Source organism: Limulus polyphemus, unplaced genomic scaffold (genome assembly GCF_000517525.1).
Source record: "Limulus polyphemus unplaced genomic scaffold, Limulus_polyphemus-2.1.2 Scaffold3052, whole genome shotgun sequence".
In the NCBI taxonomy this organism is placed as follows: Eukaryota; Metazoa; Arthropoda; class Merostomata; order Xiphosura; family Limulidae; genus Limulus; species Limulus polyphemus.
Window position 1 is genome coordinate 42,463 of NW_013668662.1, and position 22,250 is coordinate 64,712.

A 22,250-nucleotide genomic window follows, 5' to 3' on the forward strand; every position below is an offset into this window, starting at 1 on the left:
AGTTCTTCTGTTTAGGTTATTACGCTTACTAACTGGATGAATCAGCGGGAAGTACTACACAAGGATGTGGTTACTTACGTGGCTCCTACTAATAACAATTACTCAAGAATGAACAAATAGCAAGAAATTTGGTTGTTTACTGTAATTGGATATGAATCAATATATGTAAATGTTAGATAAACGTCTGTCCTTTTATCGCGACGTCTTTATGGGAAACTTGGGTGTATGGAAACGTCAATCTTAACATACATAAATGTAACGAAACGTCGATATTAGCACATGTTTAACGAAACATCGATCTCAACACAAGTGTAAACAAACGTCGATCTTAACACAAGTGTACTCCCCCCTCCACACAATGGGTCAGCGGTAAGTTCATGTACTTACAAAGCAAGAATCCGGGGTTCGATTGCCCGTAATGGACATATCGAAGATAGCCCATTGTGTGGCTTTGGGCTAAAAAACAAATAAACAATCACAAATGTAAAGACATGTGGATGTTAATGAATTTCGAGCTTAACACAAAAGTTGGAGGGAAATATAAAGTCGTAGACATGAATCAACTACTCCCTAGAAAATGTCTGAAAGGTCAGCCGTAATAATCCTTGTACCTAAAGGTTTTGTTGCTTCAGTTGACAGCTCGTAACTTTCTGGTACGATAACACTGTAAAAACATCTATTTTTTGTCTTTAATTTAGATAAAATAATCGAACTCAGTAATGTATAATTCTAGATCTTAAACAGATTACAATGACGAAGAGTTGCAAACGTATATTAGTTGTCAAGCGTAGAGCAACACAATATGATTATTTGTTCTCTTCCCACGACGGTTATTGAAAATTTTAGCGTTATAAGCCATGGGGGGAGGGGGGTATAGTTTCAAAAGAAATGACAAGTCCAGATTCATGGAAATTTCGAACACTTATCATTCTCTTAAGAACCTTGAAATCGTTAAAGTAAAAATGGAGAAGTTTATTTTGTGGATTATGAGAAACATAAATATAGAAAATAGCACGTAGACCTTTAGTTAGGATAATGGTGTTTTTAACGTTTAGCTGAACATTATATTGTCTTGATTAATTATATATATAACAGAACATTTTTTGAACCTATTTGTTTTCCTAACCTCATGAATATATATATATATAATAAAATACAAAATAAAAACGTCGAACATCCGACGTTAGTGAAGAAGAGACAAAAACGTAGCTTGCAGTCGGATATCGGTAATTACATAACATCAATAAAATTGCTTTTGTTTAAATGTCTACAATAGCTATGAGAAAAAAAAATATAATTAAGTTATTGTTTACATGAAAAATAACAGTTTTTGTTTCGTTATTATTTTAAGAAATTAATTATTATATTGTGTATGATGCATGCACAAACTGAACAATAAAATGAGAGCAATAATTCTTGTTGAAAACTCGAAATATCAGAAGTTCAGAATATTCTTAATAAAACTATTTCTGATCTTGATGGTTTAATTTTATCAACCTTCTTTTTTTTCTCTCGCTTTATTTTCTAAATACATCCTACCTAAAAAAGGTTTTGTTTTCTGTATATAGGCCTTGAGTTTGTTACATAAGTATAATCTTGATTACATCTAACCCTTACATGAACACATAAAAAATATGTTTTTGTGTTTTTAGTTGAGCCACTTCAGTGTTTTAAGAGAATAAAATAAAATAGAGTTAATGGTGTTAACTCCTACCTTCGTTCTTTCTTCCCTTGTAAAACAGTAAACATGTATATAACATAATTTTGTTTGTAATACCGTTAGTTGAGAGACCGGAATTTGGCCCGGCATGGCCAGGTGATTAGGACGCTCGACACGCAATCTGCGGGTTGCAGTTTCAAATTCCCGTCCACCAAACATGTTCGCCCTTTCAGCCGTGGGGGTGTTATAATGTAGCGATCAATCCCACTATTATTTGGTAAAAGAGTAGCCCAAGAGTTGGTGGTGGATGGTTATGACTAGCTGTCTTCATCTTCCCTCTAGTCTTTCACTGCTAAATTAGGGACGGCTGGCGCAGATAGCCCTCGTGTAGCTTTGCGCGAAATGCAAAACAAACAAACAGACATGTAGCGACAGCTTTTAAAGCACAACCTCGCTGTGTAGGCTGCGGGGAAGAACACCGCAATTCAGAATGCCCTAAAACCAGCTCACAAACACTCTGCTGCAACTACCAGCTGCAACATACAGCTAACTATAAATGATGTCCTAAGTATAAGGACATCAAAACGCATTTTAAATACACAAACTAACGTAAATCAAACAAATACACCATATTGTACAGACAGAAGAACACTGTTACCAACGCCACAGCAAACCGAAAACACGAAAACTCACACCTACACACAGGCAACACAGCACGCACACAAAAACAGAATAACAAAACGAAGCAAACAAAAACACAAGCCACAGTACACATAACACAACAACCACAAGAGCAAAACAGCTAAGAACAGACATTAAACCCAATCACTGAAGTTGTCAAAAAAAACAAAAAACATTTTATGATTTTATTACACAAGACTGTATCACACTAACCATAAATATCGCCAAACAGTACTTCACACCTCAAATTCCATACATAATACATCAGTTCACGAGCTCTACAACATAAAACACAAGACACAACAATACAAGAAAGAAAATAAGTCTACACAATAAACACAACAGATATTAGATAAAATACATAGACGTGGCCTTGATAAGGAAACAAATAATTAATAAACAAGCAACAATGAAAATACAAAATACAATAGTCAACACATCAAATCAGTAAGAAGAATATAAATTACAATAATACAGGAGGGAGGAAGAGGTCAATTGGAACCTGACCCTCCCAGGTCTACAAGACCTAAATCCCCATACCTGAAACTGCTGGAATTAGATATGTTAACAACCTGATAGAAGGTCCTATCCACCCTGTTCACGCCTGTAGTAATCTATAAGGTAGTGGTTGGGTAGGTGCCTTCTTGACGTTTTGATATTTGCTGTTAACGATCTCGATCTTGTCACAATCGAAAGTTGTGTAAAAAATGACCACTACAGATGTCTTGATTTTTTCTATTATGAACATATAAATGTAGTTTTGAATAAGTGTTTAAAGAATGTTCTACAACGTCATATGATAACTGCTAAGAAGAAATCCTTACCCATGGCCTGAATAAAACATTACTCATGACATGTATTGTCTTATAGTGACATACATAGCATCTGACACAATTTCCTGCAACTTGTTGTGGGCTTCCTATTTCTAAGGTAAATGTTCCATAGTGAGGTCGAGAGAAAAGATTGGTTACATTACGCTACTCAGTGGTTGAATCCTGACAATAAAGAAGTGACAAACACCCAGGCAACATTCTGCCATTCAGTGTAGCTAAAATGTTCACATATGAAATATTCATCTATCTATCATGCATATGTATAAGCTAGTCGGCGTAAGTTCTAATATATCTAAAAACGTTTAAATAGAAAAAACTATTATTTTTTGATAATGGTTTGAACAAAATCTAATATGATTACGTCGTCTTTTTCTTGGTACTTGAGCGGTGCTGAAAAATAAAATAATGAAATATTCAATGTAGCTGGAAAGCTGTCGGCCTCTGGACATCACGTGAGCGTGTGGTCTTTTTCCTGAATTATTGGTAATTTGTCTTCGTTCCGATAAGTCATGCAAATTGCTGTAGAAACTTGTAAAATACGCTTGTTTTCATTAGATGTTTCCCGCCATTTTGTAATAAATGTGACTTATTCCCGACTGATTGTAGTGTTTTATATTCGTTCATGGTTTTATTGATAACAAATACATTTATATTTTGCTTTTAGTTGTAGTTAGATTATTTTTTGTGTTCGTTGATAGTTTCATTGATAATAAATACGTTTTTATATAATGGTACTTTGCTTTTAGTTGTAGTTAGATTATTTTTAAAATACGTTTGAACTAAGCAACAGGCACAGTTACTGTAAAATCCAAACAGAGGGTATTTTGTTTTCCCAATCTTACAAGACATGTTGACCTCGTTGCTTAAACACGTGTTTCATAGTTGTGTGAGAAATGTGGCAGAAACCAAGCCACCTGATAAGCCAATGAGCAGTAGACTAAAAGTTTTGAAGTCGGAAACTCGAAAGGAAATCTCACGTGTTCGACAAAGTTATTGACAAATACATTGCTTGAAGGAATTTTCGAAGCTATTTCTCGTGAACGTCACCTTCTGTTGGAGAGGCGTTTCAGTTAATGTTTGTTAGTGCATGGGCTGTATGCTGCATTATATTTTAGTTACGTAACTATTACTGAACCGGCTGTTATTTTCGTGTGGTGTTTCACACATTTACAATATTTTCTGTCAATTAAAAGACGTTTACTCAGAACCAACATGGCAACCGACCTATTTTTTTGGTCATATGATATGTCCGGAAATATTTATACAAGCAGAGAATATGTCCATCGCAGCAAACAAGTTAATAATAATCTTACATCATAGCGCGAACTTTCTGCGCATGCTTGTGTTATTATCGAGGAGATTATAAACATGGATTAGTCTATGACAGTATTATTATAGTTATACTTAGTGCTAGAAGAGTGTTAAAACTATCTAGTACATTGAGTTGTGAGCCCAAATCGGTTTTGATTTTTCTTATATATTTGTAGACTATTTGTTATTTCTGATAAACACTGAGCTCTGCAGAAGTTGACTTGCACGAGTCCTTGAAGTGATGACTGACAGATGACCTGATAGCACTTGCACTTCAACTGAGGAGATGGTGAATAGAAGGCGGGAGTTAGTTTAAGGTGTTTTTGTGTCTCTACTGCTTGACTAAAACACAGCAACATTGACTACGAATGAATGAAATGTGAATAACAGGAAATTACTATGTTCTATCAACGAAAGTGTGTTTCGATATCTTGTTTTTGCCTTGCTTTTTCTGTTCTGTTAACAGGAGTGTTGTGCCTAGGCCTACGCACGTGTCCAGCTCGCGTGACAACAGCTACATTGGCCGCTGGAGGAGGTATCCTAATAACTGGAGCTTTGATAACTGCATCTATCTGTTGTACTAGATTGAAAAAAAATAAAGATATTCAAGGTACGATGGGGGATGAAATAGAAGTGGTCCCAGTCAACCGAACTGAAGAGATCTGAGCCCCACTGTATTTCTGGTGGTAAGACTAATTATTGTTAATGGTTACGATGGGAAAAAATATAAATTTTTGAAGGCCATTTGAAGGGTATGCGTCAGCATGGCATGTGACACGATGAAGCACTATTAAGTATCTACATACTTGTTTAAAGTTTGTTGGCAGAACGCCAAAATAGGTATTATTTTTCTACTAAGGCTTTGAGTACAAAACTGTTGTATGTTGCGTTTGACTTTTTTTTTTCTCTCTCTCTCTCGGCGATTTCTCCTTAATTGACAGACTATTTTGAAGCACTATTTTATAAGTGTCACTGGAATGTAAGTCGAAATCTTTTTTTTTATATATTTTGTAATTATCTTACAGTGATAACGACCACATCATTATGAAAATATAAATGTTATTATAACCACGAGTTAGTTGTAAAACTGGAAAGTATCAGTCCAATGTCACAACTTCAAGGTTCTGATTCAGAGCAACTCAAGGTATTGATTTAATTAGTTACAGGCAACAAAAGTCTTGAAATATTCTTGAATTTTGAGTATTACAGGAGAAAAGTTAGAGACGGTGTATGAAAAAAAAATACAATTTACAATATTAGTGGATTTATACAGAAATTGATTTAAAAGTGTGTTCAGTGTTATGTTTTTGTAATTATATATGATTTTTGTGGACATTACTCTACGAATAGTCATATTTTGTGCATAAAATACATACTCATCTTTGTTATGTAAGTTTTCTACCCAAAACACCACTGATCATTAGCCCGTCATACCGTTTACGACATTTAAAGTTTAAACTCAATTTTGAGTAGGTATCGTAATTCTACATGGAGTAATGGCTTGTGACGTGAATATCAGATCGAATAACGTGAAACATCAAATCAGTCTCGTAACTAAAGATCCCTTTTAAGTTAGAAGAAGCTGTGGTGGATAGAAAGTATAATAAATGTGTATATTCTCTAATTTAATGTTTATTAAGAATTTTGTATCCTGATGGCTTTAATACAAATCTCCTAACGCATGGATATATTATAATGTCGCAATGTTTCGCAATCTTCAACTTTTAACCGCGGCATAGCGCTCACAGAACGGTTTTGAATTTGTTTTTTTTCAGGTACAAACTTTTAACTCATAGTTCCGTCATCTCTTGACCGATTTGAGATCTCATTACAGTTTTGGACTCGGGAGGTCAAACCCTTTCGATTGATGTATTTGACCACGCTCAAGGTCTCGTGGATTAATTTACTCCAGTCCTGCCTAAAAGAATAGCAAGTGCCGCGGCTATTGAGGATTTCCTCTTGTCATTAGATAGATAGATAAATAATAATAACTTCCGATCAGGGTAAGATATGTACTTACTTACAGAGAAACTAAAAATTAACCTGGCCAGTAGTACAACTAATTAAATATACTTTTCTTCTGTATCTACTTATAACGATTATAAAACAATCTGCATTTCGGACTAACCTAAATCTCCTTAACTGGCTGAACCACACGAGACATTATTGTTTAATGGCCGAAAATGTCGTTACCAGCGAGGGTGTGTTTTCTTACAGCAAAGCCACATCAGACTATCTGCTGTGTCCACCGAGGGTAATCGAACCCCTGATTTTAGCATTGTAAATCCAAAGACTTATCGCTGTCCCACCGGGGGACAACAGCGAGGGTACCCACCTGATAAAACACTCTAAGCTAACAATGCAAATTCATCGATATAATACAATTTCAATAATTCATGACACATTAGAATAAAATAAACGTAATTATATTCGATATAGTAAGAAGTATATCGATGTTATCAATGAAATCAGCAATAGATATTCAAAATGGAATAACCTAATTATGGAACCTAAAATATCCCGTCCTAAATCTAATCATTTTACGTGGAGAACCAGTAAACAAGCTAGTGGCGACGTCGGGAGGGGAGGGGGGCACATGTTTGTCTTTCTCCTTGTCCTTTTCCCCCCAAAATGCCGGGTAGTATCACGAAACTTTGTAAGCAAGAAAACTTCCACCCAATGAAACATCATCCAATCTCCAATTAGTTTTGTTACTTTCGCAGTCAATAAGAACGGAGAATATTTAAAAGTTACTATTTGTGAGTTTAGTAAAATAAAAGTGAATAAAAACGTTTTGCGGCAAAATAGTCTTACTTTAAAGTTTCCTAATTTACCTTCCATAGCCCTTCCTCATTATTTTAAGATATTATAAACTTTTAGCTTCAAGCCCATCTCTCTTCTACACCATTCGCCCCAAACGTTATTATCATAATCCTGAAGTCGCTACTGCACCACTCTCGGAGGCCAGGTAATTATTTGTATGCCAACTGAGCATGACTCAAGGTGATGTCGGAATTGTTTTATTTTTGTATGTTTTCCTTGTATTACCGAGGGTTACGTTTTTTCTCTGTCTGTTTGGCGGACTTATAGAGCTAGAAACCGGATTTCGATAGCCGTGGTGGGCACACTGTGTAGCTTTTCACTCAACTACAAACAAACCCTGTCTGTCTGTCTAGTGTAAATATTTTCTCAAAAAAATCAGCGGAATTCGGGTATTATCAAGCAATCTAGTTTTTTTTTGTTTGTTTGTTAAAATTTGAGATCATTGCAAGTGATAAGGATCTAAATCCGAGTAAACATTATTCAACCATGTATGAAATATACTATCACACAAATCGTGGTAGGGGCCTGAAAAACCTCGTGTTCTCTCTTGTTTTATGTGCAGGGCTAATAAAACATAAAAAATCCAGAGAGATGACAAAATAAAAAAACACAAAAACAAGCAATCAAAAACTACACAATAGAAGTGTTCCTGGTTATTGTTGTATATACATCAGTAGTGTGTTATTTCTGTTTAAATAAAGACATTGACCCGTTGTTGTTTTGTCTTATTCTGATTAACTTCACACTGTATACTATTATCTAGAAAATGAGCTTCACACTGTATACTATTATGTATTGTGTGTTTATTAGCATCACAAATGGCGTGCCTTTTTCAATTTTCAATTAAAAATTTTGTTCATGTAAATAGATTGTTGTGTTGTGTTGTGAAGACACATTTTATGACGAGTTACCGTTTGACCCGTCTGTTGAAAGTAGCACCTAGTGAAAGCGAATCACTTTTCATATCATGTAATTTTTAAAACATAGCTATTGTATAGCGTTTGACTTTAAATTTATGTTATGAAATGACCAATTTACTAATGTTATTATTGGTGTAAAGGTTGTATAAAATTCTACACAGTTGTGTTCAGATTTGTTATTTCACAATGGAATTGAACTTGTGTTATAGTCATTTAAATATCAGACTTGTGTCACACAGAACGTAAATTGTGTTGTGTAAAAACAAAATTTTACAGTATACCTTTAGAAAATCTTATGATTCATAACCGTTCCGAAATTTTGTACAGTCTATAAAAATAAACTGTTCAGTTTTTAATCAGCACCATTACTGAACTGGCAGCTTACAGAAATATATTTTTAGTCTCTAAACGAAAAATCGTTGCATAAAGTTTTGCTTGTTGAATTTTATCGCAGAAAAGTATTCGAACTGTTTTTTTTATTAATATTTCAAACCTATTAACACTATAATATGTATACTCTGAGGTCAATGGTAATTACGTTTTCTACCTTATACATTCAAGGGTTTATAAGTGTGTGAAAACAAACAACTTCTTTGTTTTTCAGGTATAAAGTGAAAAAACAACTCAATTAGCTAACTCTAGCAGTGCTTTTCGAATATAAAGCAAACAACCCCCCTTGTAATTATTTCTGCTTATCACAGAATTTTAAATGTGTAAAAAGTAAATAATATGACTATTACAAGATTCAGTATTTAAATATTACATCGGGCTAGGCTTGGCCTAATGATTAGTGTGCTCAGAATGTGAATCCAAGGGTTTATGGTATGAGGAACGTTGCCGCAAATACCCCTTGTGTGCGATATAAGGTCAAATCCCACTATTCGGTAAGACGAGAATTGGCGGTTGGTGTTGCTGAACAACTGTTTCTTTTGTAGACTATAAGTTCAAAATTAGGGATGACTGTAATATTTGCTTATCCTATAGTATATATTAATTTACAAAATTCTTAAATCAGTCTTGGAACATTAAATCCGGTAGAGGTCACTTGATTAATTCCATCTGAGGTTTATGTTTTGTGACTTGACCGAGCAAAGAACTTGTATCCTGTTTCGTAAGATAATTTCATTGTGTCCTTCTTGACCTTGGGCAAAGAACTTATCTACTGATTTTTGAGATAGCTGCATTATGTCCTTCTTGACCTTGTGTTTGGGGGATACCTTGCGGCTGTTGCACAGACCAGAGATATTTCTACATTCCGGTGTCCTTTTCTGATTGGTAAGCTGCACGCAGAACGTGTATTGTGTATGTAGTTTTGACGTTTTAACAGAGATTAATTATGAACAATTCACCCTTTTCAGAGAATTAAGACTGCCGGTGAAGTTTCGTGCGTGTGTTATATTTCATGTTCTGCTGATCGTGTAGCTTCCACAATCTTCATATTATTTTATTCTGACATAATTTCGTCTTCTCAACCTGGAAGACGTGTAATACAATTGCACGTGAAATGTGAAGTAAATAGTGCTTATTTGTGTTTGTCAAATTTGTTTGATTTTGTTTATTGCATTTGTTCTCGCATTAACATTCCACCCAGCCTGATCTTCAAACCTCATGTGATATCATTATTCCTCTAAACCAGGAAGATCACATTGCTAGCTAGCTATGCACAAATGGTTCTTTGTATAGCTTTACGCTAAAATCTTTTAAAATGGTTTTTATTATTATTTTATTCTTTTGGTTGTATTATCAATAATAATATTTTTTTTAATTCTCGATCAATAGGTTTAATCTGTTTGCTTCTCGCAAACGCTAATTTATTTTCTATGCCATTCTATTATTTTAGTTTCTTCACTTTATTTCAACCACACCAGAGAGGGAGCTGCATAAACTGTGTTCTTAAGTCTGAAATAATTCCATTGTCGATTTAGACATACTGAATAAATATACGGTTGTCAGATATTTTTTGTTTGAAAGAATGTGTCTGTATCCATGCAACACAGCATATATCTGTTTGTTTTCGTAATACGTAACACAGAGAAATGATGGTGTAATAAGACAAGATAATCAAAGCTTCTGTAGATCTCCATATGTGTTAATCAAATTTCATATTTGTTATGATTAATTAATCTATTAAAATAACATCGAGGTTGGTATGTTATTGAAATAAAGAATCGGATAGGAACGGATACTTTCAGTGAATAAACAGAAGTTGCATGCCACGTTGTTCTTGCTTACAACATGTTTATTGCATAGTAATGATGTAACAGGTCAATGTTTTATGTTCCAAAATATATTTAAAATAGCTTACTTTAAGAAACGTGCTCTAGGCATGTGCTGGAAGACGTTTGCTGAAACAGCATTTATTTCTTTTAATCAGATGAATACATTTTGTAGCAGAAATGACAGGTTGGTTAGGCTGATATTTCTTTCTGGAAAAGTGCCATCATTACGCAAGAAAGACCAATAGCTTAGCCTTGTTTAACTTCGTTTGGCAAGTGTTAGTTTGTCCATGGGATAGAAAAGGGTTTAATCTTCTTTTAAAGTTATATATTTCATATCACTAATGTTATATATAAAACTTAGAATGAACAATATTGAAACTACAAATCTACATAACTATAAAGTAGTATTTTGAAAAGGAGTAATCATGTTGACTTTTTTTCGCGAACAACTAAAAAATTCGTTCAAATCGATTAAAGCTCAGGTTACCGTGGTTATTATTCTCAAAGATATTTCTATATTCTTCTGCATTTTGAACTCGTTAACAAACTTGCATAGAGGAAGGAACAGTAAGGGCACAGAGTCTCCTTTATTGAATATGAAATTTATTTATATTTCTATTCAAAATAATACCCCTAGTGGCTCAGGAGTAAATCTTGTGGTTTGTTACGCTAAAAATTGGGTTTCGATGCTTGCGGTTGGCACTGCACAAGTAACTAGCTCACTGTGTTGCCTTATACTTAAAGAAACAATCAAAATAATGGTGTTAATATTTGTATGTTTGTACAGCCAAACGTTATGCTAAATGTCTTTATTATCTCTAGCCATCGATATGTTATTATGCTTTAAGTATTATGTTTATTAATCATAATAAATATGAATGTAATGATTAAATAACGATTTGTTGAAACATTGTAAAATCACTTCTTATAGTTAAAAGTATGTTATGTTTAGTTGCTGCTGTATGTTTAAATTTATCGCGTGCTATCAACAGTGAGATAAGGATTTGGTCAATATCATCAACTGGGCGTAAGTGCATGCGTATGTATATACGTATGTGTATACGAAACTTTATTTTAGTTGGCCTTTACTTTTATAATTTTATTCTTATGTTATTTTCATTCATTTTTTACTCGTTATAGCGATGTAGTATCTTCTACACCGAGCGGGGCGCAGTGAAATTGTCTACTCTCCAAACACCTCAGATATTAACTCCTAAATTCCTGCAATAAACTAAAAAAAATGCACAATAAAGTTATCACGTTTAATACCTTCTCTGGTATTAACTTCAATGTGTATTTCGAGACTATTAAAAATAAAGGTCTCATAAAAATGTAGTGGAGTGTTGATTATTGAGTCATTTTGTGAGATATTGTATTAGCAGAAGAATTGATTTGAGTAAGATAATTATTTATGTAACATTTGAGATCAAGCAACTTGTCTTTCTGAAACATATGTAGGTTTGATCGTACTGCTGAGTTTATTCGGTCTATTATTAGAGAATGTGTACATTCTGGTAGATAGTAAAAGATCTAGACAGGGTCCCCGAAAGTGTTCTGTTTCAAGAGTAAATTTAACCAAAATTAATAGTACAAATATTTTTATTTCTTGCTTTTGAAGTTCGTATGTCATGCTGAGTTGTAGTCTACAGAGTGTATAATTGTTCTCGTGATTCATGGCATGCGCATGTTTTACTGACGTCATAACAGTACAAATTGCAACGTTAAGCGTCCCTTAAGTGACGTCATTTTAGTGTCTACTGACTGACTGACTGACATCACACTACTGTATAGTGGTGCGAGCGGTTAAAACAGGTTATCCATCCAGGCGGCCTTCGGCCACCTTTCTAGGAAATAGTCCAGGAAAAACCCCAAAGCATTTGAACGATGTTGGAGCCATATACTAAGTTAATATCACAACTATGAATTGGAGGGTTCCAAGTTCGCAGCCTGTCTGTTATACCTGGACAAATCTGACAGTTATAAAAAGTAGATTATTTTATGGCATGATGTGACCTGGCTTTCCTATAGAAAGTGGTTAGAGCGACAACATGTTTGAAATGTATTTATGCTCTACATTCGACTAGTTTTAACTATTTTTACGAACGCGAAACACCACTGATGTTAGTGAAGACACTGAGCACAAAATGACAGGGAAGATTATCGTGAAAGCTGTTTTCACTATATACGTTGATAGCGCATATTTTACGAAGTTCAACTTGAACTATCATGTTGTCTCTTGATTTAAAAAGTTTATCTGTTGAATTTCGCGCCGAGTTACTCGAGAATTATCTGCTGCTAGCTTTCCCTAATTTTAAAATGATAGACAAGAGGGAAGGCAGCTAGTCAATACCACTCACCGCAAATTATTGTGATTCATCGTGACATTATAACGCTCACATAGCTGAAAGGGATAACATGGTCGGCGACAGGTATAAATCCCGTGACCCGCAGATTGCAGAGCTGTGAACTATTAAGAAAATAAAGTTCGTTGAAAAATTCGAGAGATCTTTGTTGTTACGCACAAAGCTACACAAAGGGCTATCTGTGCTCTGCCCACCTCGGGTATCGAAAACCGATATTTAGCGTTACAATCCCTCAGATTTACTATTGAGCTACCGAGGGGCAAAATAAAAGTAACCAATAGAATGGTGAAACTAGAAAAAAAGAAAACACTGAGATAAAAAAATATTGCTTCCTCTTCTTCAATATTTTTATTCTTTTCTTACTGTGCACTGAACATTACTCTCACATTTGCTACTCACTCCACACATTCTACTACAAACAACATGCACACACACTTCCGTTTTCTCAGGGTGACAAACTATAGAAACACGATGACGTCACTGAAGACTTCATATTTGAAGTATTCGTTCCCATTTCAGCTTTAATAAAGGAAGGCCATCTTGCATTCTCGGGTTTCTTTTAATTGCTTATTAAAGAGTAGTTGCTAATTAGCAAATGGAGGCCACGGATAAAATAAAGGATCAATTCACCTTATACATTTTCTCTCGTTTTTAATGATATCCAAATGTGTGTTTTTTTATAAAGTTATATATTTCTTTAACACTGTTCCTTTTATGATTTTAGGAAATAAACTTTTGACGATTTGTAGATCCCTTTTTTTTACAGAAATGAGTTTGAAACTGGATTTTTATTTAATTCTAAAGGATTTGTAAGCTAATTACTCTGTATTTTGCTCCATTGGCTCAGCGATGAGCACGAGGGCTTATAACATTAAAAGTTGGGATTCGATACCTGCGCTGTACACAGCATAGATAGCCCATTGTGTATCTTTGTGCTTAACAGATAACGTTTTTATATTCATTTTATATATCGTTTAGTTTGAGCATTTTGAAAAAAAGATATATTTAGGCTGAATAGTATATTGTGGTATGAAACCTGTCTCATCAAGAAGGCTTTCACTTATGATCTCTCTCTTTCTTTCTGTCTACCAATAAACAACATATAATATATCACTATAAATAATGCGTTATATTTCATGTAGTCATCCATATTTGAAAGAATTTATTTGTTATCAAATTTATTCTTTTCGCTGTTCACAATGTAAACATCATTTTATGGTACACGTCAGCCTATGTAGCTTTTATTACTATCTCGTTATTTGAGGATAAAGAAGACTCACGAGAGTTTTGATTACTCTTGGGAAATCAAAACATCAACATTTGCAGCATGAAACAATGTCATACTTCTTCTCTAACATTTACCAATTTCTGGGCAATATACTATTTCCTATCGAAACCTGTTGAGTTTCTTACAGAAATACTGTACAGTTTCATTCGCATATATTTAATTATCTCTTTCTAAATTTCATTCACTTTTCACAAGCTCTACTTATTATTATTAACTTTAGTCATCTGAAATATTCTGAAAAATAAATGCGCTTGAGGATTCTCTTTCATTTTTTTTAAATTCATAATCAAGATTAAGATTTTGATTTAAAGCTCAAATGCTTAAACATACCAAGAACTGACTGATGTTAAATACATCTAATAATGTAAGTTGTTTGTTTGTATTTAAGTATAAAACTACACAAGTGGCTATTTACGCGTTTTTACCGCGGTTATCGAACCCTGATTTTTTAGCGTTTAACGCTTACAGCTGAGCCACCTGGGAGCAGTAATGTAATGTTCCAACACTACTTGTATTATTCAGTTCTACCTATGTTCAATGTAGTCTTGTTATTTAAAGTTCTTTCTAAGTAAGTATCGTCAATGGTGATTCCAACAACCACCGGAAATATTCCTTTTCAGAAACATCTGGTTGTTCGTATAATAGTGTAATTTTCGTACCTATTATACTGTTTAATAATATGGTATACTTTGCAGTGAGTAACTCATACTAATACAGTAGAAATGAATCTGTTTCCGCTCTAGAAATCCAACAGGATTCTATTGTTTTCTTACCTTACTTATGTATAAGACTCCGAAACTCTTTTCTTCTAGTTGATAAGTGTGTGATTTTTGAGTAAAAACTTGCATATTTTAAATTTATAATTAGAAATATAACAAACGCCTTAAAATGAGTCGGAATACTCAGTGATAGAACTCAAGTATAAACTTCTTATGATTATCCATTAAATATTGTAACTTGGATTTCTAAGTTGTATCTATAATGTTCATAGAGGGAACTGAAACTTATTGTTTTCTTGTAAGGGCAAATAAATCTTATCGAAAAACTAGTAAAAACAGTGGTGTTCTCGTTTGATCACCAGATGGGGTGTTTATCTTTAACCGTACCTTAATTAGTATTAAACAAACTGATCTCAGGTAGAGCAAAATAAACAATGAAGTAGATATTTTGTTTCTTATTACTAACAAAACCTAAAGAACGATAAAAAAACGTTTATTTGTTTTTAATCAAAATATAGGGAAGTTCTTGCAAACAAAAAATATTCAATAATCATGTAATACATAATATTGCAAAACTAGTATTAGTAATTTATTACTTTTGAGGGTATTTTTATCTTAAAATCTAATTTCTACTATTCCAAGTTGTCAAAATACTCTGAATGATAATGAAGCGTTAGTTTTGAGGAATATTAAAGTCAACTGGCCGTATTTTTATGTCAACTTGTGAGAGAGAATAGTGATAACCCTTCCAAGCATGCCATTCTATACCGTCGGCATAACTGCTGTGTTTCCCATTTAAGTAGAGGCCGTTCAAGTTGGATACGTGACAGCGATCATACCACCAACCTCCTTTGTACGTCTGGGCACAGTGGGTCCCATGGGCATCATGGTCTTCATCTTTTGTGGAGAAATTATGTCCATTGTGACGTCCGAAACTGTCTCCTGTGGAAAAAAGAAAACAAAAGTGACGAGAACTTATATAATTTCAAACATTCTAACAAAACTGTTTAGTGAATTGAATAGAACAGTGGTTTAAAAGTAACTGAAAATATTTTATTAGCCAATTATATGCTAAACTAGAATCTGACAGTTTATACAAATTACCAACAAAAAGCGCGGAAACAAAACAAAACCTTGTGGCTAAGGTACATGTTTGAAATAGTCGGATGCACGATTAATATAATTCAACTTCAAGAGAAATGAAAAGTATCTTCTTACCTTTTTTGTAACGAACAAATGATCAAAACGCAAATATTATACATTAGAATTAATTTTCGGTCAATGTAGAATGTGTTAATTCAGCATTCAGCATCAAGGTTTGGAATCCAGTTTCTCGCAACTTTGTGGAAATATATACACTATTTCAGGAGAATAAGAAAAAATCGTACTAAACGAGAGCTTAGAATGTTAGAACAAATGAGGTTATATTTCAAACGAATCAAAGTCACTGGACTTAGTGAAGATTCATTTCTATTTGGATAAAAGCAGTGTGATATTTGTCCACAGATTCCAACATTAGTCTTGTGTTAACTGAAAGCCGTAACCATACCTTTTGCTGAAGCCAAAAACCAATAACTTAGGCTTTGTTTTAAGTCAAATGTTATCAGCGTAGCTTTTGTGTCAACCCAATGGTAATGGATGTGGAGAATACCACGAGAAAAGTGTGCTCTTCATGTTAACTGACTGCAATATACCATCTTTTATAGAAAACTTACATTATTTTATCTATTCATACAACAATAATAATATTTAGTCCTTAAGTTATTTTCTAGTGATACTATTTTTTGTGTAGGCTAAAGGGTTCTATAAGTTATCGATATGATTTATGAGACAAATGTAACTGAACAGATATGTTCAAACAAAATGTTTCGCATTTAGCCAGAGCATAATAAAATCTCTAAGAAAATTCAATTTTTTTTCTGTTAAAATAAATCATGAATCTGTTTGTTTTGTTTTTTTGTATAGCATCAGCTCTATTTTAAATCTACAAAAACATTATTTGGTTTTTCATATGTATTTAAATACTCTTACCTGCATTTCCGCTGTAGTTACTAATGTGCAGGCGGTAAAAATAGTTTTCATTTTCTATCCAGAAATCTTGATAAACGGCGTATCGTGTGTTGTTTTCTTTGTCTTTTAGGTCAAACCTGATCAAATAGTTTCTTTGATTCGTGAGAGCAAAAATTCGGTCATTTCCTGGACACAGAAAATGTTTATCATAATCAGTATTCCTTGTAATTCATAATTGCAGGATATTTAAAATATGTATAAAGACAATAAAGTATCCCTAGTTGTGGTACTTCAGCTTCACTCCTAGAATTTCGTAGTATATATTTCGAGAATGTTTTAGCTTATTTTCCTTTGATTCCATTTTTTAATTTAGTCCATTCTCATGGTAGGAAGCACACACACACACTATTAAATACGGGATAGAACCTTATGAATAGGGTATAATATTACTATAAATATTCTACTTGTGGGATTCAATTATTTTTCATTTGCATATAAACCCAGTTAAAAAAACAACAAGAAATACTAGGAAATATTAGCGTTTCTTCGTTTCCTGGAAATGTGAATGACAGAGATAGAATTTGTGAATCTCAGTCTATATGATGTAGTATATTATTTTTATGTGACATTGGTTCTTGTTCAAAATAATGGCTTTATGCAGTTGATATGCATATTTTTACCCCTATTGTTATGCAAAAATGGGGTATAAAAATATTGCAATAAACTTACCTAACCAAAAATCCTTTTCAATGTTTCCAAATCCTAGCTTGTAATCTTTCCATGATTTGTAAAAGTAGTCAGTGGGTTTCCCATAATCTCCTCGTCTCTGGATTACCTGATTTTAAACACAATGTTCATTTCAATTTGCCCAGACAAATGTTATCTGTATTGAGTGGCGAAATAAGTTGAATGTGAATAATGAAAGGCAAACTCTCAAAATAATTCAACATGAACACTAAAATTAATGTGTTGAAACCTGAAAGTTAAGCATACAATTTTTTAAGATAACGCAAGAAACAAATAGCATATTAATTACTACTTGCAATAAGAATACTTTTAAATTGTGTTTAGTTTGGTTAGCAAATTACTGCTTTCACCTCATAACCACTCTCCCCTAACTTTGTGAATGTTACAGTCCGAGATCCTATATTAGGTTAACATACAAGTTCTTGCATTTCATCATCCAATTTTACGTTTTAACCATTAAGGTTCTTCGTTGTCAACAAGACTCACTATTTGACTTGTTTTACTAGAATACAGAACATTAATTCATATAATAAGTGTTATAAAAACAAATTTCAGTCAATCGTTGATCGTTAACTGGGTGCTACTTACTGTCCAACCCCCTCCGTCAGTTTCCATATCACAGTAAACATTCAAAGTCCCTATAGTCATCCAAGACTTTGGCCAAATACGATACACTCCACTTGAGCGATGTCCACTCAGTAGAATATCAGCACAGTCTGTTGGTTCAGGAGAGAGGATTGGTTGAGCTACTCCACTGGCCTCTATGCCAAATAATAATGTTACATTATCTATGATTAAGAATAGGCATCAAAAACATTAGTAGGACATAACTAAACATATCTAATAATTTTCTTCCTTAACAGAAGGAACACAAAAACGAATTTCATCAACATTACGAAGAACTAAATCTTATCTATTTACTTTCTTACATTGTTCTATAACATTGGTCGACAAAAAGAAGAACTAAATCTTATCTATTTACTTTCTTACATTGTTCTATAACATTGGTCGACAAAAAGAAGAACTAAATCTTATCTATTTACTTTCTTACATTGTTCTATAACATTGGTCGACAAAAAGAAGAACTAAATATTATCTATTTACTTTCTTACATTGTTCTATAACACTGGTCGACAAAAAGAACTAAATCTTATCCATTTACTTTCTTACATTGTTGTGTAACACTGGTCGACAAAATCGAACTTTTTTCTCTCATCAAAGATGTAAACACACTTTTCTGGACAAGTTTTACACGCTGGTTCCAAATCTGTTTTTGGTTTTCTTCTAGCATACCTAGTTATCGAAATATGACTCGTGTTAATTTCGGCACAATTTAGGTAATAATCACACATTAGGGTAGTTAACGTTACAACTTTATTAATTTTTTCAGTATAATTCCCATAAACGTTATACACGCCATACACTTGGTAAATTTATACAGTTACACACTTATGAAAAAAGAAATGTACAAAAACTTAAATTATAATTAAGGCAATAACCTTTCGGTCTCATCACGTGCTAGAGGAAAACAGATTTGGAATCAGCGTTCCAAGAGCTATCTAGCCCACCTATATATATAACTGATGAAAATGACTTGTTGGCCAGTGTAATGTGTAATGTATGGTTTACATTATTCGGATACAATTGGATATAATTACTAGCCACTGGAGGTTTGTTAGAGTTAAAAAACACGTGTTAATATTTATATGGTTATCTCTCAACTTTCACCACAGAGATTTATTTTTTATCAATCTAACCTTTGTCCTGCAGTTGTTCTTTGACATGAGAAAATAAAATTGTGATAGAGTCCAGGATGCCTGGGAACGACGTAACGTCACAGAGTTCCTTATTTTGGCTACTTGTTGATCCATAATTCTGATTAATCAGAGTGATGACGAGCAAAAGGTTCCGTAAAATGTGCATCCTTGGCCTTCCTTTAAGTAATTTCATATACAAAGATAAATCTTTAGACAATAATTATCTACAAATTGCATACTTTGTTTTCATTTCATATTTTCGTTATTGGACACCACAGAATATTCTAGAATCATTTTGATATTAACTTTACTACTTCTTTTCCTCACCAACACTACTAAATATTGAGGTTATCAGTGTAAGGTCAGTGTAGGTCAGCGGTAAGTTTGCTGTTTATTGTTAAGCGCAAAGCTACTCAATAAACTATTTGTGCTCTACCCACCACAGGTATCGAAAACAGATTTTTAGTTATAAGCGTTCATATTTACAACCAATTTGCCTTGGAGCGTAGGCTTACTTACTTACAAAACTAAAATTCGAGGTTCGATTTCCCGCTGTAGACAGAGCACAAATAGCCGGTTGTGTAGATCCGCGCTAAAACAACAACAGCAGCAGCAGTGTAAGACTACTGAGTCGTATTACATCTTTACCAATTTCAAGGTTACATTGAGAGTCCACATTAAGAGGTACCTTCTTCTGCACGTTTATATGTAGAAGTGTCATTTACAACCAGATTTCATAGCAGATATACGACCCTCCGCCACGTAGCGTTAATCATATTCGGCTCTCAAAAAATACGAAAATGTGTCTGTATGTCCATCATTATCAACGGACACGAACCATTTTTGGCATGATAATGAAGAATAATATTCTACATATGTCCACCAAGTTTCATCAAAATCCGATCATTTTTTACTGAGTTATAGAGTAAAAATAGTCTGAAAAATCAGTCCTCATGTTAACAAATAGGGATTTTTTGGATTTTCGTGACCTTGACCCTTCAAAACTAATCACTTCTAAGTTAGGTCATAATCCAAATGTATACCAACTTTCGAGGTAATAAACAACTGAAAACATAAATGAAAAAGAAAGTAAACCAATGTTCACAGATATGTAAAATATTTTAGTATACCTTGTAATAAGTGGACAGGTAAGAAAATAGTCTTATAAGACATCTATGAGAGTATAGAACATCATAAAGTTTATGATAAATATATTATTTTAGAGTAGTTTATTATGAAAGACACTTTCCAATGGCTTGAAAAGATGAGTGTTGTTTTAATATCCAACTCATACAGAAGGTAGAGTACGAATATTAAACAGTTTTGAATATACAAGTCAGCAAATAACGTTACAAGCACAGCAGATATAAATTCGCGGTGGAACGGAATGCATGAGAACTACATTTTGACATTGTTTGGCGTTACGTAGGTAGTGTGATACCACTGATAACTGATCCTTTTGTGAAGGGTATGTAACAGCCCCTTTCAACGCAAAATATTAATACACTCAAATTATAAAAACGGTTTAGATCGGGGATTGAGAATTCAAAGATGGCGATAACCTTTATATTAAATTGCATTGGAAACAAAGGAATATGGATCAAATTGGGGCAGAGGATTATCTAGAAAGACACCTGCCTCAAGTCGTGCCCCATTCCTGGAAAGCAAATTGCGGCGTCTTGGAATAGGTGAGTATCCTCGAACTTCTGTAGCATGTTTAGCAAAAGTTCAGTGGCAAGAGTCGTTTATATGCCCGAGGCAACAATACACACTGTAATCAAGAACAGTCTCTGTCTCGAAGAGCAACATAAGTCACGTGTATACATATTGTTTCCACAACATATCGTGCAACCCCCGCGTATCTGAAGCAACTGGGAATAAAATGGATATTAATGCTATTCCATACGAAGACAAATCGATCATGTTACTTTAAATTTCTATATCATCGGACTGTTGAAACTGGGAGACTGTCGTTTTCGTACACTAGATGGTCTATGGAAAACCTGCAAGGAGGAAGGTGTGCTTTGAACACGACAGCATTATGGCGGAACGTTTCACACACTACTGAGCTACTTTCAAGATGCACTATTGTCAGGTAGAGCGTAGCTGCACGAAGGGACATGGATTGTAACGACGTGGTGAATCCCCAAAATTGTTTCGATACAATGTAAATAACCCATTTAGTTTGTTTAACGAATAGGTTTAAGTATTTGTTATGGAATTTTATTGTTTGTTTGTTTTTGAATTTGCATGGACCCAACAAACCTTCATGCCAAACTTGGTGAAGATCCATCAACAGGGGGAGAAGTGGTGGTAAAAAAAAAACCCATAAAAACTGCAAAATGCAAAACTGGAAATGTGTATGGACCTAATGAACCTCAGTACCAATTTTAATGAAGATCCATCCACACCCTGCGAAGTAGTTATATGGATATAAAACAGACAGTACTATTATATTTATATAAATATAGGCGACTTTGACATTTTTGATACACTTACCACCAATTTGATCTATTACATCACATAATATGTTATAACTCAACTCTTACCTCTAGGTTTATCATTATCTGACTGGGTTGGTTACTTTCCACACCAAGGTCTCGTAACAAGTTTCGTCATAACCAATTATCATTATTTTAATTAATAAACAATTTTGTTAATAATATTCATATCTGTTTCGTACTTTGGGCGTGGGTTGGTAAAGCTGTGTAATTCGTAGCTGGCGAGCTGGGTTCGAATCCGTGCGATACTACAAAATATTTCCCGCACTTTAAAAGCTGTGGGTGCGTTATAAGAGTGACGGTAAGTCCATTAGCATGGGTCGTAAGGTTCCTTCTGGTCAGCAGTACCAAATTAGAGAAGGCGGCTGATAGGTTTAGTAGCTTTGCCATGAGTGCAAAAATACGTAACAAACACTTT

The 22,250-nt window shown here is 33.9% G+C and overlaps 2 protein-coding genes across 4 annotated transcripts in view; one reads left to right on the plus strand and one right to left on the minus strand.

Moving 5' to 3' along the window:
• The first annotated feature begins 4,270 nt into the window (after nt 1-4,270).
• LOC106468555 (juvenile hormone acid O-methyltransferase-like) overlaps nt 4,271-22,250 on the plus strand; it is an 84,948-nt gene continuing 66,968 nt past the window's right edge. The window contains exon 1 of the mRNA XM_022396891.1: nt 4,271-5,171. The gene's annotated coding sequence lies outside the window, so the exon portion shown is untranslated. The remainder of the gene's footprint in view (nt 5,172-22,250) is intronic.
• Nucleotides 15,306-22,250, minus strand: part of LOC106468556 (techylectin-5A-like) — a 10,658-nt gene continuing 3,713 nt past the window's right edge. The window contains exons 2-6 of one of the 3 annotated variants that reach the window (XM_013928991.2): nt 19,332-19,508; nt 18,163-18,335; nt 17,557-17,662; nt 16,849-17,013; nt 15,306-15,759 (exon numbers count right to left, since the gene is read on the minus strand). In XM_013928991.2, coding sequence (XP_013784445.1) covers nt 15,491-15,759; nt 16,849-17,013; nt 17,557-17,662; nt 18,163-18,335; nt 19,332-19,497 — 879 coding nt within the window. In that variant the 5' untranslated portion in view covers nt 19,498-19,508 and the 3' untranslated portion in view covers nt 15,306-15,490. Of the gene's footprint in view, nt 15,760-16,848; nt 17,014-17,556; nt 17,663-18,162; nt 18,363-19,331; nt 19,509-22,250 lie in introns of all 3 variants that reach the window. The other 2 variants (XM_022396885.1, XM_022396887.1) reach the window with 2 other exon arrangements.